The sequence below is a fragment of the Gallinula chloropus genome (genome assembly GCF_964237585.1).
Source record: "Gallinula chloropus genome assembly, chromosome: 5".
Classification (NCBI taxonomy): Eukaryota; Metazoa; Chordata; class Aves; order Gruiformes; family Rallidae; genus Gallinula; species Gallinula chloropus.
In genome coordinates, this window is record NC_140090.1 from 54,772,386 (window position 1) to 54,787,384 (window position 14,999).

A 14,999-nucleotide genomic window follows, 5' to 3' on the forward strand; every position below is an offset into this window, starting at 1 on the left:
TAAACTCCAGACACCCAATGTGGTTTTAGCCTATTTCAAGTTGTTGCTACAAAATTGACACCCGTAATTCTGCACCATGGATTTCAACGGTAGTTACACATCCGGAGTCTATACAAGTCATTAGTAGGGTGAAAGCAGCTGTTACTAATACAGTTGAAACAACTGAGATGGTCCTTAAGAGACACGATTTCTATACTCAAGTAACATCTCTCACCTTGCTGGTTACACACAGCTAAAAAAACTGGTGTAAAATTTTTAACGTAAGTATGTAGAGCCTGGAGGTGACCAATCCATAAGGTTTGAAACAGCCTGTTGATTTACTGGTTGATTCATCTGTTACTTGGTTATTTGTTCAAGCACTGAGGAAGATAACTGGGCTTTCTCTAACAAATCCATACTTCCTCTTGAGTAGAAGAGTTAAAATTTTAAGAGCAAATCTCAGAGGAAAGTGCCATGACCTCTTCTGATAATGGAGCATCTGGATTAGAAAATACAAAATAACCCTATTAAAAGCACTCATACCAATCTGGGTCATTTTAACAGACCCTGGCCCAGAATCAAACATATACATGCCAGCAGACCTCAGTTACAACTTCTGGTGGTATGGTGGTAATGAGCAGTTGGACACTTTAAATGTAGCAAAGCTATATCCAAATGCTAACCATAGCCTTAGAGTTAAGATCTTAATCCTCTTACTGCATTGACCTATTTGTCTGTGCAGCTTTCTTCTGCTAAAGCAAAATACCAATGTACAATGCAAAATACACTTGGTTTCAACACTGCATATCTGTACTTTGTTAGCTTTTATTCTTGGGGGTTTTTTAAATACAACACATCAGCCTAGGAAGGGCCACAAACTACACATTTCTTATTTCCCATGTATGATTTCCATTTAATTCTTTTGTGAACATTCTTTTTAAGGAGTTGTACTCATCTCCGGGGATGCAGACTACGTTCATGTTGATAACTACAATCTTTACTTCTTAACTTTCATCACAACAACTTGAAAGAAAAGCAATGTAAGAAAGCACAACTGCAGAGTATCTGAAACAAATTATTGACTGGAATCAAGGGTGTACATCAAGCAGATAAACACAACAGAACATTTCAAGTCCACAGAATTGCTTCTGCAAGACCCATTTCCTGAAACATGTGTTTATGTGCCATTAACAGGAATGTGAAGGACTTCCTGTAACATCTCCTGCAGAACACATAAATAAGTAATGTTCAGCCTTTCCTCCTAAAACCCTATTACGTCACTCTTACAGGCGATACCTGTGCAGAGCCAGAACTAAAAGTTCTTGGAGACTATACACACATCTGACAATGCAGACTTTGCCTGAATATTTTGTTCATGTGACAAACCCAGTTCTAGCTTTGACAAGCTTTAAGGAATATGGGTTTTTTTCCAAGTTAAAAAATCCTAAAAGACCCCCCCATCAATTTCAGGAGTGTGCTTAAATGCATTTGCTTTCAAACATTACTCCCTATACCCCTTTTCCTCACATCCACTGTCATTTTTTGCCACTGAATAAATTATGAAATTGAAGTGCAGTACATACGTAAAATGACTCTGCAGGGGATAAAACTCACGTACTTTGTGGACAAACAATTTTGTTAAACTAAAACCAGGCATAATTTTGTTTCATGGTCTTAACTAAGGTTATACTTGGGTGATAAGCAGTTGACTGTGGGAAGGATAATGGGTGGTGTGAAATTGGGTACTGATGATATTGACAACTTTCCAGCTCACCATTTGCTATGCTGCATCACTGAAACAGCATTTTTACATCAGGGATTGTTCAGGCTATCTTGTTCAGGTTAGGCTTAAAACTCAGGACTTTTAGGAAGGAAGGGACATTGCTTAGGTAAAAGGGGAAGTGGTAAGGCTAATTACATTTTAAGCCACAACTCTTCATGAAATGATCCAAGTGAATCTCTGTGGTTTTATTATATGATCCAAGAATATTCATAGAAAACAAATTTGCACCCTGAAATGATCTGGCTAGTGCTTTTCTGCTTATGTCAGCTCCTGTTCTAACCTGCAGGGGCTCTGGAAAGCTAAAGTGGAAAAAACACTGTAGAAGAGCAGTTAGTGAAATCCAAAAGGATTTATGGGATGTGAATGAAAGTCACTCCAGCTTGGAGAAGATAGGTGAAAAGATTAGATGACTAAAGATCTACCAAATCCAGATGAGCAACACCCTAAATGCTACATAGGGAGGCCAGTGAATCCCTGAATTGTAGCCATTAGACTCATGTTGAAATCACTGGAGTTTCATTTTTATTGAATGAGGGGAAGTCCTAGGTAAGCATATTAAAGATGAGTCAGAGGAGTGGCTCTGAATTGAAGCAATTTCTAAATGAAAGATGACAAATCTGTATCATCAAATACCCCAGGCTGAATTTGGGATGAAATACAGAATAAAGAATTTTGTTTCCACTGGAATTAAAGACGGTACTTAGGCTTAATTTAGCCCATTTTTCTTGGGGTTTATTTTTGTTAAACTGAATGGTTTTATAGTAATAGTTAAAGAACCACAAAACATTATAATTTAAATAACTGCTTACATAGCTCCCATAAAGTTCACTGGATACATACAGTCAAAAACTTTTCTCCCACAGGAAGCAGGCATCAGTTATTCCCTCCATTGCTCCAGAGGTCTCTTTCTCACTAGTCACAAACTGTTCACATATTGACAGACTACCAGTTTATCCTTCCTAGGGCAGCATTCCTTCTGTACGCACAAGAAACTATTGCACCTAATACAGTTCTTTTCAGAAACACAGATTAAAATATGAAATACAGTTAATCTTGAAGCAAAGCTACATGGAATCTTCATGCTGTCAAAATAAAGTACATCTAAAATAATCCAAATTGAGAAATACATGGCTATTGCTACAGCAGTCTTTACATAATCTTTAATAACAAAGCACATAGAAGTTGCAAGTGACTTCAAATACTATTGCTGTTTAGTCTGCTTGGTTTTTTAACTTCCAGTAAGCCATCAAGCTTCCCAAATGTTTATACTAAAGTTGTGACCTAATCACTACTTCCTAAGACTACTAGCCAGATTTTCTTTAAGGGTAAGTGGTAAGGTCACTGGCAATTGTATTTTAGGTCTTATCTGATCAACTGTCTTAACCACCCTGTGATTATTTTATGATATACCCTGTAATTATTTTCTGGTATTCGCCACCTGTGTTTCTCACCAAATTTTATAAAATATCAGATTGACACTGTAAAAATAGAGCATATGACCAGAATGAATGAACAGTAAGATGCTTTCTGCTACCCCAAGCAATATGCATTGTTTGAAATTTTAGTACTGATTTTAAAAAAAACCAAATATACACAGTTTACACAGAAGTCTTAATTAGTTACACCTCAAAACTCACAGCTAATGGAAGCTTTTAAAGACTGTCCCCGGATCAGTCAGAAAACTCAAACAGAGTTTCGTAATCACAAGAGTAAAACCAAAGTTCCTAAAGAAGACAAAACAAGATGAGCAGATAAAGAAGGGAACTGAAGAACAACAAAAGTCTTGTACTTCATTAAAAAATGCCTTTTAATATAAATCTGAATACAAAAATAACCATAACACCCTACAGTCATTTCAAATCCTCAAGGTTTTCTCTTATCAATTCCCTGACAATTTGGCAAGCGCTTGTTTTCTCTGTTCTGCAGTCATATACTCACAGGCTTCCAAGATATTTACTATAATTAAAGTCTGTTGAACTGTTTTTGCTTTTACCCATATTCTTCCATTCATTCCCAGCACCAGCTCAAATGGGTACAATTGTGACAAATCCTGAATTATTTCACATTTGGGAGCCAAGAGTCTGTAAACAAGATGGGAAAAAAAGTCACAGGAAATAGCAAATGGTCACTGATTAGCAACCAGTAACTGAAGTGCAGTACTGGTGTAATGGGATCTATTAGAGTAACACCAAAAGGTAAGATGATCAAGTTGCATAAACATCTAAAATAACAATACAGCATCAAATTTTTAATTCTCCTCTCAAATATATGCACCTAAAAAAAAATAACTGATTTAGTTATTTTTTTTCTTCTTAGATTTTGAAGTAATAGCTGACAACTTTAAAGTGAATTGGTAGTTTTATAATAACTAAGTGGCAATTTTAAGTGCTGCTATTTATAAATTTGACACTAGAGTTAAAGGTGTGTCTTTCAAAATACAGCCTCCCTTCTTCCGGAGACAGTATTTACAGCAGCAAACAGAATGTTTTGTTTCTGTTATGTGACAGCACACTGTTATTTCTTTAATTGCATACAGACACTAACTTTGGAAAACCAGTAGAAAGGTTGAAAAAGCATTTTTCATCAGTTCACACTGTCCTCTCAGAAGATATGTAAACCAGACAGACCATTACTTAAAACCAGATATGACACAGCTGCTTTGTGTCCCCAAATTGCTTTTCCCAAAACCAAACCAACCACCCCACCCAAAAGAGACAAAACTTGACCATTATCACCCATAAACACTGGTATTCTTTGACTGTCACAGAAATCTTGTAATTACATCAGCATAATTCTGAAGTTCACAATACACTGAAAATCTTATGAAATAGTTCCTGCTGAATCAACATGTCAGTTTTAAACAAAAAATCCATTTTTAAAAATTTTGTATCCTTATTTCAATGTAATTTATTTTTCTTCGGAAGTCATAAAGTTATGTGCACTGATGTGGAAAGACCCCCCTTTAACCAGCTATCAATCAAATTTACATCCCCCACTATCCCATTAACCAGAAAAAGGACATTAAGCATTTCCAATTTTTAAACCCCAAGGTAGTAGGTACATACCTGAAACCCAGCTTGAATGTTTTATTTCCACAGGTCAATGGATTTGTTTTCCATATTGCCTTGGCAACCACATCACTTTTTTTTTTTTTTAAACAGGTCACACAACACCATATAGAAGAGCATCTAAATCTCTTAAGGGGGTGAATGTATGCTCCTTCTAGGCCAATATCCATACTCTAGTCAGTGAAACTGGTATAAATGCATTAAAATAACAATGCACTGATTACCAAATTGTCCATACTGCTCAGAGAAAACAGTTGTGCAAATGTCACCCACCATATTACACTTTAAGAGTAACTACTTATTTTTCTTTATACTTACTTTCTTATTAGACCCAAGGAAACTTTAATGAGGAAACCATCTTGTCCAATCATTCCCATTCCATTTGATCTTCCATTGCTGTCTATACAAACCATCTCTGGCTCCATGTCTTTATTTGCTACAAGGAACTGACCATAAATAAGATCTCCCACCTAAACAAAGCAGTGTGAAAAAGCAAAAGCATTAGAGAAATCCATACTGCATATTTGCGAGAAATACTCAGTTGATAAAGAACCTCCCCACAAGGCCACAAAATACTTTTACAAATACTGGTTACAAAGAAAAAATTAACTGATGTAACAGGAACTCTCATTTTCTCTTTCTCTACCTCACGAAACGTCCACTCTTAGCAGTCGCAATCACGAAGAACTTCATCCACACGAAGCAGATAAACAGGCACTTACTGTGCAGATCCCCAGCACTGGGTAACACAGGGGATAGCTCCAAAGACGTGTTCGTCAAGAGGTGCAAAGCACAACTCATTGATACACTTCTTTAGCAGAGGGACTGTTCAAAACTTCATAGAACGCTTGCTTCTTAATTCGACCTTTACAATGACTGGCTTTCACTTACCTCACCTTACCTTTATTCTACAGAAATCATTGGTTATCTTAACCAATTCACTTTGACTACAAAGAGGGGAGGGTAATGATTAGCATATTTATGTTATTTTCTGGAGGTCAGTATCACATGCAAACGTCCGCAACACTGTGTAGTTATGTTGAGCAGGGGTCCTCTGGTGGTAGTTAACAGTCTTCCTGGCCGTGTCTGCTGATTGAACCCCATCCTTGTCCTTGCTCATTTCATCTTTGGCTGATCTCCCAAACCAAAATCTGTCTTTTCTGGCACCTATTGTTTTGACTCTAGGTCCATAACCAGTTTTAATTCAGAGTCCATAACGATTCCCATAGTGATGGAGGTGCACACCATCCTAGTTACCTATTCCTAAAGGCCTTAACATGATTCATATTTTCATAGCTGCTATAACTCCTTTATAATCAAAAGCATATCCTAAACTACAATTAAAGTAACCTAGAATTCAAGTTATTTTATTAGGGTGGCTGTTACACACTAGTAACAATTATTTTGTTTAATCACTGGAATTTGAAAGATACAAAAAAAGTACAGAATTGTATTTCATGGTGTTATCATGTTTAAAAAACAAAGATCAATTCCTCTTCAACTTTAATGGTAAAATTGATTAAAGTTTTAGTAAGACTGAAAGCCTAAATAGCTCGCTCTTGTATTAATTTATCTTGTAATAATTTATCATGTCAACAACAAATCACACTAACCTGTATTTCTTTACAGACCACTTACATATTCTGGTGGTATGTCAGTAAAACGCAAAAGCTGTGGCATGCACATGCCACACAACATGGGAAAGCTAAAATATAAGGAGCAAAAAAGCCTACCACCTGACTGATACCACACCACACTAGTAACATCTTGTTTTAACCTCAGAAAGCCCACTGCCCAATCGTGCAAACACCTCCGAGGAGGGCCACAGCGAGACCACTGCAAATAAGCCTGCACTCCTCCTCTTACATGTGGCTCATATAAATAGCTGTTACTAAAACATAATGGAAGCACCAAATGACATCACTAAAGCGCTGCCTCCAGCAAGCAAAAGAATTACCTGCACATTCGGCCTGTTCCTCTTCGTGGCCCCTTCGAAGGCCAGGTATGAGAGAGACGCTTGCTCACTTCCACCGACGTCCACCTTAAACACGTCTCCTGCTTTGACCGTCACTATTCCTATTACGCGGTCACCCTTGACCGGAACATACTGCAAACGGGGTTCGGGGACAAACAGGTCAGGCAAACGGGGACGACACTGGGCCCCGATCCCAACCCGCTCCCTACCGCGTCCCTACCCGCTTCTGCTGCGAGTCCACCCAGTAGGCGCCGCCCGCCGCGCCGCCGCGGGCCTGCCGGTGCCGCAGCAGGCCGCACTTGGTCACCAGCAGCCCGGCCGCGCACCGCCGCAGGCCCGGCCCGCAGAGCAGCCGGCCCCGCGGGGCCGCGTCGACGTCCAGCTGCAGCCGCTCCGCGTCCTCATCGTGGCGGGCAGGGAGGAGCAGCACGTCCCCGGGCAGCACTACCTGACCCACGCACTCCTCGGCCGCCGCGCCGCGCCCCTCCGCCATCGTCGCGCAGGCGCCCAAGCGCCGCGCATGCGCGGGGGCAGCGAAGCGGCGGCGGAAGGCGGACGCCGACCCTGCGAGACGGGTGGTGCGCGGCCGCCCCGGGGCTGACGCGGCCCGTGAAACGTGCTCGCGGAGCGCCAGCGACACCCCCCGGCCAGAGCAGTAACAGCCCGTACCGCGCGCGAAGCGCTGGCACCAGCTCCTTACCTTTCAGAGCCGGCTTTACCAGCGGCGCGCTCCGCCACTACCAGACCGCCTTTCGCCCCGCAAGCCTTCCGGATTCCCCGGGGAGCGGGGGAAGGCCGATGCAACGTTAACGCGATTGAGCTGCAGAGGTAACGCGGGCGCTGAAGTCACCCCTCCAGCTTCAGTTATTTGCAGCTTCTTTTAGTGCCTGACTAGAAGCTGCCGGGAAAGCAGAGAGCTGGCCAGACCCGAGGGGACTACCCGCTAATGAGTCTGTCAGCGAGGAGGAAGAGGTGGCTCCGCTTCGAGCCTAGCTCCCCGCGTGGAACACCACAGCTGCGCTTAAGAAGGCGCCCTGCAGTGCCCGCAAAAGCCCTACCCGGCGTTAGCTCGGGTGCCGCACGCTAAAGTTTCCTTTCCTAAGTCGCTTTCTAGTCTTTATCTACGTATAAATGCCGAAACATCTGCCCGCAACAGCACATCGCGTCAGGACCGTCCCAAGACGTGCTTGGCTGATACGTAAACCCCTTCCCGACAGAAACCGCTCACAGAGAAGCGGCGTTCGGCGCACGCCGAAGGGGCTCATCCCTGGGCAGAACCGCCGCCGCCCCCAGGCGCTGCCGCGGGCGTCCCACTTCACCGCGCTCCCAGCTGGCGCGGAGCTCACCTCCCGCGCCCGCACACGCCGGGACCTTCGTCCAATCGCGTGCCGTCTGCCGGGTACGTACAGCGCGTGAACCGCGCTGCCTGGCAACCCAGCGCGTTCCGAGGCGGCGCCCGGTGCTTCGAGTCTCCCGGGCGGCCCAGCACTGTGCCCCTTGCGCTGCCGGAGCAGGTGAGGGGGGGCCCGAGACCCGCGTCTGGTAGGAGCAGGGGTGCGCGTGGCGGAGGCCGCCGCCCTGTGACTGCACCCGGGGCTCCGGGGCCGGTGCCGGGAGCGGCAGGAGCAGGGCTGCTCTCTGAGGGAAGGTGAGAGGGAAGAGCCGCGGACGGCTACCGTGCAGGCCAGGTAATCGCCTCAGCGACAGCCCCGCAGCACCGGAGGTGGGGCGGTGACAACAGCGGGACCTGGCCGCAGCCCGGGGAGGGGTAACGTGCCAGGCCCGCCCAGAGACTCGGAACAACCCCCCAGGAGCAGGCCGAGGGGCAGGCCCGCCCAGAGCGTATCTCTGGGGGCAGGTAAGGGCCGCAGCCTCTGTTTAAATGGAGCCCGGGAGCAGGGGGCCTGGGCGGAGGCTCCAGGTGGAAGCGGCCAGGTGAGAGGAACTTTTGCGCCCGCCGCATTTGGCACAGGGCAGCGTGCCGGCGGTGCTGTTCCCGGCGAGGGGCCCGCCGCCGCTTCCGCACGAGGGGAGCAGGAGGCGGGGGCAGCCCTATGGGCGGTGGGTGTTTCGGCGTCGGTGAGGTTGGGGATGTGCTGTGTGTTTACCGGCGCAGGGCCGGCAAAGCCTGATGTGTGCCCTGGGATTTGTTCTTTTTGTAACTGCGTAGGCTGGGGCCGAATTAAGAACATCATCTAACACAGTAACGTTACATCTAATTAGAGCCTTAGTGAGGTTGAGAGATCTTTATTGCTTCAGTCACTGCATTTTAGAGGAGATTTTTATACAGGGTGATCGATTCAGGCCCTGGTCTTGCATATGCATCCTAAAGGTGGCTTTGTTAGTTCAAGCTAAAAATCAATCGTAATTCATTCACAGAACTATTTTGCTGTTCTTCAAATACCTGTATAGAAGCTTTTCCATATCTTATGCTTTTGAGATTCTTTGCTCTCATACTGTCCTGGAATTGCCAGCGTGTTTCTAAGCAGTTTCTGAATTACACATGCCTAAGCAGTAAGCAGGGGGAGTTTTGAGTGTTTTCTGCAGTGCTTGGTGTAACTGATCTACCAGTGAAGCTTTTAAGAACTAAACCAATATTAAATTTAAATAACTTCCTGCTATTAATTGCCAGGATAATAAAGAATAATGTATAAAGTGTTTGGTGCTTGAGGCAATAATTCTTAAAACCCCTAACTTTGACATTGATGGCTGATGTCTCTCTGTTCTTAGTAGATGTGAGAATGGAGTCTCAGTATCTGAAGAGATGCCTAGGAAGTTGCTTGAAAAAGGGACTGGCAGAGGTTGCAGAGCATCAACCAGCAGATCCAATAGAGTATCTGGCACATTGGATTTACAATTACAGAAGAATCTTAGATGAAGAAAAAAAGGTGGGTCCTTCTTGGAAAAAAAAATTATGACGATGCAGTTAATACTACTTAATCTTTGTTTTTTTCCAATTGATTCTGTGTTGTCTCTGAATAGAGAATGTTGGAGAGGATTGAGCTGGAACAAGAACGGGAGGCAGCCCTGGTAGAACTTGAAATGTTAAGAAAAATGAAGGAAGAAGAGCTACTGATCCAGCAGAAACTTGAAGAACAACGTCAGGTTAATAAAACTTAATCATAGATAACTGTGAATAGTGTATGAGGTTGTAGCATTTTTTAGCACACTAATATAGCACTTATAATATTGGCTTAATGACTTTGATAGAGGGCAGCATAAAACAAATCTTTTAATCTCACTTTTCTAAATAATAACTGACATCATTAGCCAGCACATGAGAAGGAAAACTTGCATACTATGTGGTAAAATATTATTAAAGAAAAATTAAGGTAAAAAGCAGGCAATTTATTGCTTTTATGAGAAGTAACAAAATAAATAGTGTCTTTTGTAACTAATTATGAAAAAGAGCTGGTGCAAATAAAGCTAGGAATACTCCAAGTATTTTTGACAGGCCTCTTAGGAGGCCTGGGAGTAAGAACTGATCACTGTGTGAAGCTACTTCAATGTAATATCCATAAGACAAAAAAAGGTAATGTGTATGGGTAGCGTATGGAAGTGTGTACACATCCTGAAAATGATTGGGAGTCACTGAATGAAGCTTTCATGTATAAGCAGTATTTATAGCCTGATCCAATGAGGTGCCTTATTCTTTCCTTGGTTACCTGTGCATTCTGTCAGCATAAAGTTGTTCGAATCCTATACTATTTGGACTTAAAATATGAGAAATAGAAACACAGATCTTATCTTGATCTGTCCTTTATAACGGACTCATGCATTTAAGCACACGTGTAGCAGCATCTGTAGTTGTGGTAATGTTGACAGGAGTTTTTTACACATCTGACTTTCATGATGTTAAAAGTTTAATTTTAAATCTGTACTGATCTTGCTAAACCTAGTTTTAGTGTAAGACGCATCCATTCTATTTCACTTGCATTTTAAAATCTGGAATTTACTAACATGCAGACCAACAGTTATGTTCTTAAGAATTTAATGAGTCATTTAAAATAGTAAATGGAATCAAGAGGTTGTGTCTAGACATAATTTACGGACAATGAAATAATTTAATGTAAACTAAAGGAAAGATGTTGAACCGCCCTCAATTAGACAGATTTTTTAAACCTAACTCACAATATTGGCTGTAGTCAGGCACTCAGACTTGTTTTGCTTATATGTACCAAAAAGGAATGTGCAAGTTAGTTTCTGCAATATGGCAATGTTTGTAGTAACAGCCCACAAAATGCTGCCACAAACAATATTCTCTGTGTCCTGGCGTTGTTGGTTGTGAATACTTCAGTTACGCAGTTTCTGAAGTTTTGATGCAATAGGGCTTAGGCTTACAAATAATAAACACTTTGTATTAGATATTTCCAGTTGGACACTTTGAAGGTTGATGACTATTAATGTTAACAGTACTTCTTAAAGGTCTTTTCCGTTGATTTGATTATATGTGGATTCATCTGTCTGTGCTAGATAATGTAGGAAGTATCAGAGTTGAATCCAAAGAATAGGAGATAATGAATATAGACTGGTAAAGAACTTGAGGAATGAGATGGCATCTTGTGTGTATACTAACTTTAGTTGTTGATTTCTTCTTTCTCCTGGTAGTAAAGCCTTTCTATCTATGCAAATCTAAAGCCTATGAAAGTGCTGAATAGGATGATACTGAAAGTGTATTAGTATTAATGCTGCAGTTACATTTTATGTTTCCTTGTTTATTTTAGTTAAGATTCCAATAATGAAATACATTGAAAGCAATGACATGGGTAAGATCAATGTGTTTTTTTCCCTACTAATTTGTCCTTTCCTAAACCGGCAGGTTCTGTTGGAACAAGAACATGAGGATTTGGAACAGCAGAATGAAGGAGACGAAATGCTGTTGCAGCAAAAAGATCAAGAGGTTTAAACCAAATCTTAGTCAGTGATTTGAAAATACTGTGAATCAACTATCTTTTTCCAGATGCAGGTGCTACGTACAAAACACAGGGCAGAAGCCCGTGAGCATCGAACTAACACATAATTTTTACAAAGGTGGTGAAAAGCAGGGAGGAATGTCTAACACATTGCTTCCCAGTCTGGGTTTTATACTTGATTTTTGTTCTTTTTCTATTAGATTTTAGTTAATATTCAGAACATACTGAATTGTGCAACAAATTTATACAATAATGTTGGCTTAGTTGATTGGTTTATTTCCTTGATGGTGTTTATGAGCAAGTATTATAACTTAAGCATGCCTAATTTAAATGTCTAAACATTATTTTACTGGGTCAGCACAAAGTCCCTTTGCTGTGCCTCGAAAAAGAACTGTGTTTTGGAGTTGGGATGGTTTTTGAGTCTAAAATTCTCCTGGTACATAGTAACTTAACTAACAGAAGAATACCTGTACAGATGTCTTTGTGCAACCTCTTTTAAAATTAAATTTGTGGAGCATGTCATTTTAGATGCCTATGTTTTTAGAGCACTCAACAAATACTGTCAGAACATAATTGTAGAAAGAAGACAGTATGAAAGTGACAGGAAATATGAATATGTAGAAATTGTAAACAAAGATTCCTGTTATTTTAAAACAGATTAAAAATTAGTCTTAAACATACAAAGGCCATATTCACATACTAACATAATGTGCACATCTAAAGCATTATCTTTATATTAAAACATCGTGTCATTTAACATACCTGAAATAGTCTCTATAAATAATTATGACATGGAATATTTCTAATTGAAAACTGGCTTTCATTATCATAGGAAGATGAAGAAAAGACAATAGCTGAACTTACAGATAGACCTGGAGCACCGAATTTAACGACAGTTGAGGAGCTAGATGAGAATCAACAGTTTGAGGTAAGTGTTTAGAAAGAACAAGGAGATTATAATTGATTGACTTTCACAGATTTGCTTTTCTGAGCTGACATATCAAAGGTGAAACCAGTTAATATTCCGCTGGTTCTCTCCTGTAACTTTAAGGGATAGAGTTTTGGCCACAGCCTTCAAACCATCCTGTTGCCTGGCACAAGTTAAGCCATTCTAAGACTCTGATGCTGGCTGACTAAATAATGATTTTAAATGCCCTTTTGTGTTCAGATATGTTACAAACGAACGTATGAATATTTTTGGAGGGAAGGCAGCCTTCTTTTGCTCCATGAACAGATAGACATATGCAATGTACTAAATCACAAAAGATTCATTTTTGAGTGCTTGAAGTTATTTGTTTCTGCTTGAAGTTTGTTTTCAGCAGAATGTACTGTGGTGCAGTTATGAGCAAAAATTTCAACTTAAAACATTTTAAGCATTAAAATAAGCATTTTAACTTAAACCACCAGATCCTCAGGACACGCAGTGCTCACTAAGACCTGCTGAGAATCAGGTTATCTGAGCCCTGTGCCAACAAAATTAACTGCTTTCAATACTACAAGTGAACTCTTCACTGTGATCCTCAGGCATCTTCTATGACCACTGCATAGAAGATGGGTTTTTTTAGTTTTCTTCTTGCTTCTATGCTGTACGATCTAGGGAAATAAGATGCCATGAATTAGTCTTCATTTACTATAAGGCATGGTAGTACATTTAACAGATACTGCAGAGTGCCACAAAATCACTCATCTTTAGGAGTATTCCCTGGTCATTGCATTGATTTGTCTGGCTTTTTACAATTGGGAGTATGATATGATTTGAGATTTTTGATATACTGGTTCTAGAACATGATTATTGGAACCCTTTTTTCTTTATTAACCTTAATTTCACCTAATTTCAGATATCAGTAGTATAATTTTAGATCAGAATTTGTATTGTAATATTAACATGCTTTGTGCTTCATGTTACCTTTAATAGCAGCTTGTTTTATGAGTGTAGTCTAAATATGTGTGTGAACATACTTATGGCTGTTCTTAAGATCAGGTTCTCACAGATGTGTTTTTCACTAATGTAAATCAGATGAGCTTTCCCAAGGTTTTGTATAGCCCCAACATTTATAGTTTTCTGATAATTACACGTTAAAAATATTTTTTGAGGCTTCAGGCATATTATGTGTTCTTAATTAACTGAATTGCAAAACTAGAAGTGAAAATGTGTAGTGAACTTATTTCGTTCTCTTCATATGGGCAAGTTTTCATGCCAAAAGTAATTTCAAGTTGGATTACGTGAGTCTTTGGTGATGTTATTTCAGGTTTTACAATAATGCTTGTTGAGTTAAACTACAAATTAAGGACAGGTCAATGAAGTTAAAATATATATATACTTGTACTGCTGAAAGTGTTCTATTTTCAGAATCATAATACTTAATCTAGACTCACTACATATATAATAAAGAAAGTCTGAGGATAAACTTGAGGGTATTTCACTGAGTGTGTAATTATACTGGTGAATATCAACTTGTCTGTCATATGTGTTTTAATTTTCTCCCCTCCCTTTTTTTCCTTTTTATAAAGTTCAGTTAATGCTGTTAACTGATAGAATTTCTTTTTTGTTTTTAGAGTTCAACAGATCTTACAGTAGAATCAGAACAAGAAAATTCCCAACTGACCTGAAAGCAGTAAATATATTTTTATACTCATTACTTGCTGATCCTGAAGTCTAATGTACATGTTCATTTATTTTATATATAGGACAGACATACATACCTGATGTCTTGGTTTATGTGTCTTCTTGGTGTTTGTGTAGTCTGTTAATTCTGAAATGTGGTGCTTCATTTTTGTTCTTAAACCATGGCTGACTCCAAGGAAGTAGAACTGCAACCGAAATGAAAGCTGTAAATATACTTTGTACTTATTGCCCATTGATTCTTGAAGTGTAATAATAACAGATTGTAATTGATTTGTCAAGACTGTTTTGGAGTAGGGGCTCCACTGTGATAATTTGAATGAATATTAAAAAATATATTGAAAAAGGATTTTCCAAGAATTTGAATGATTTCTAATGGAAAGGGGGAATGGTCTGTAGATTGGAAGATGAAGAGAAAGAATTCTGCGTATTAAACTAGATGTAAAAATGAAATCAGAAGACCTGAAAGAGAAGAATTGAACTCAGACTCGGTAGAGAGATGTACCAAAAGGTCTCTTGCAAATCATGAGGTGCTTTTTGTAACACTATGTGTTTGCTCTAGGCTTTATAATAACCTGGTATTAGGTGAGTTGCAAGGGTCTGAATATAAATTTTGATTAGTCAAGTTGTAAAATAATCCTACTTGCATTTGTTTTGA

General features: G+C 40.4%; 2 protein-coding genes across 2 annotated transcripts; one reads left to right on the forward strand and one right to left on the reverse strand.

The window, feature by feature from the left end:
• Positions 1-3,551: 3,551 nt before the first annotated feature.
• EXOSC3 (exosome component 3) lies at positions 3,552-7,316 on the reverse strand. Its single transcript, XM_084264723.1, has 4 exons — positions 7,026-7,316; positions 6,788-6,937; positions 5,149-5,300; positions 3,552-3,843 (listed from the first exon to the last, which is right to left on the reverse strand). The coding sequence occupies exons 1-4, from the start codon at positions 7,296-7,298 to the stop codon at positions 3,642-3,644; spliced, it is 777 nt and encodes a 258-aa protein (XP_084120849.1). The 5' UTR covers positions 7,299-7,316; the 3' UTR covers positions 3,552-3,641.
• A 1,311-nt stretch (positions 7,317-8,627) lies between these two features.
• DYDC1 (DPY30 domain containing 1) lies at positions 8,628-14,788 on the forward strand. Its single transcript, XM_084264826.1, has 6 exons — positions 8,628-8,740; positions 9,539-9,693; positions 9,788-9,910; positions 11,625-11,705; positions 12,551-12,646; positions 14,275-14,788. Exons 2-6 carry the CDS (start codon positions 9,547-9,549, stop codon positions 14,326-14,328), a joined length of 501 nt encoding a protein of 166 aa, XP_084120952.1. The 5' UTR covers positions 8,628-8,740; positions 9,539-9,546; the 3' UTR covers positions 14,329-14,788.
• Positions 14,789-14,999: the final 211 nt, after the last annotated feature.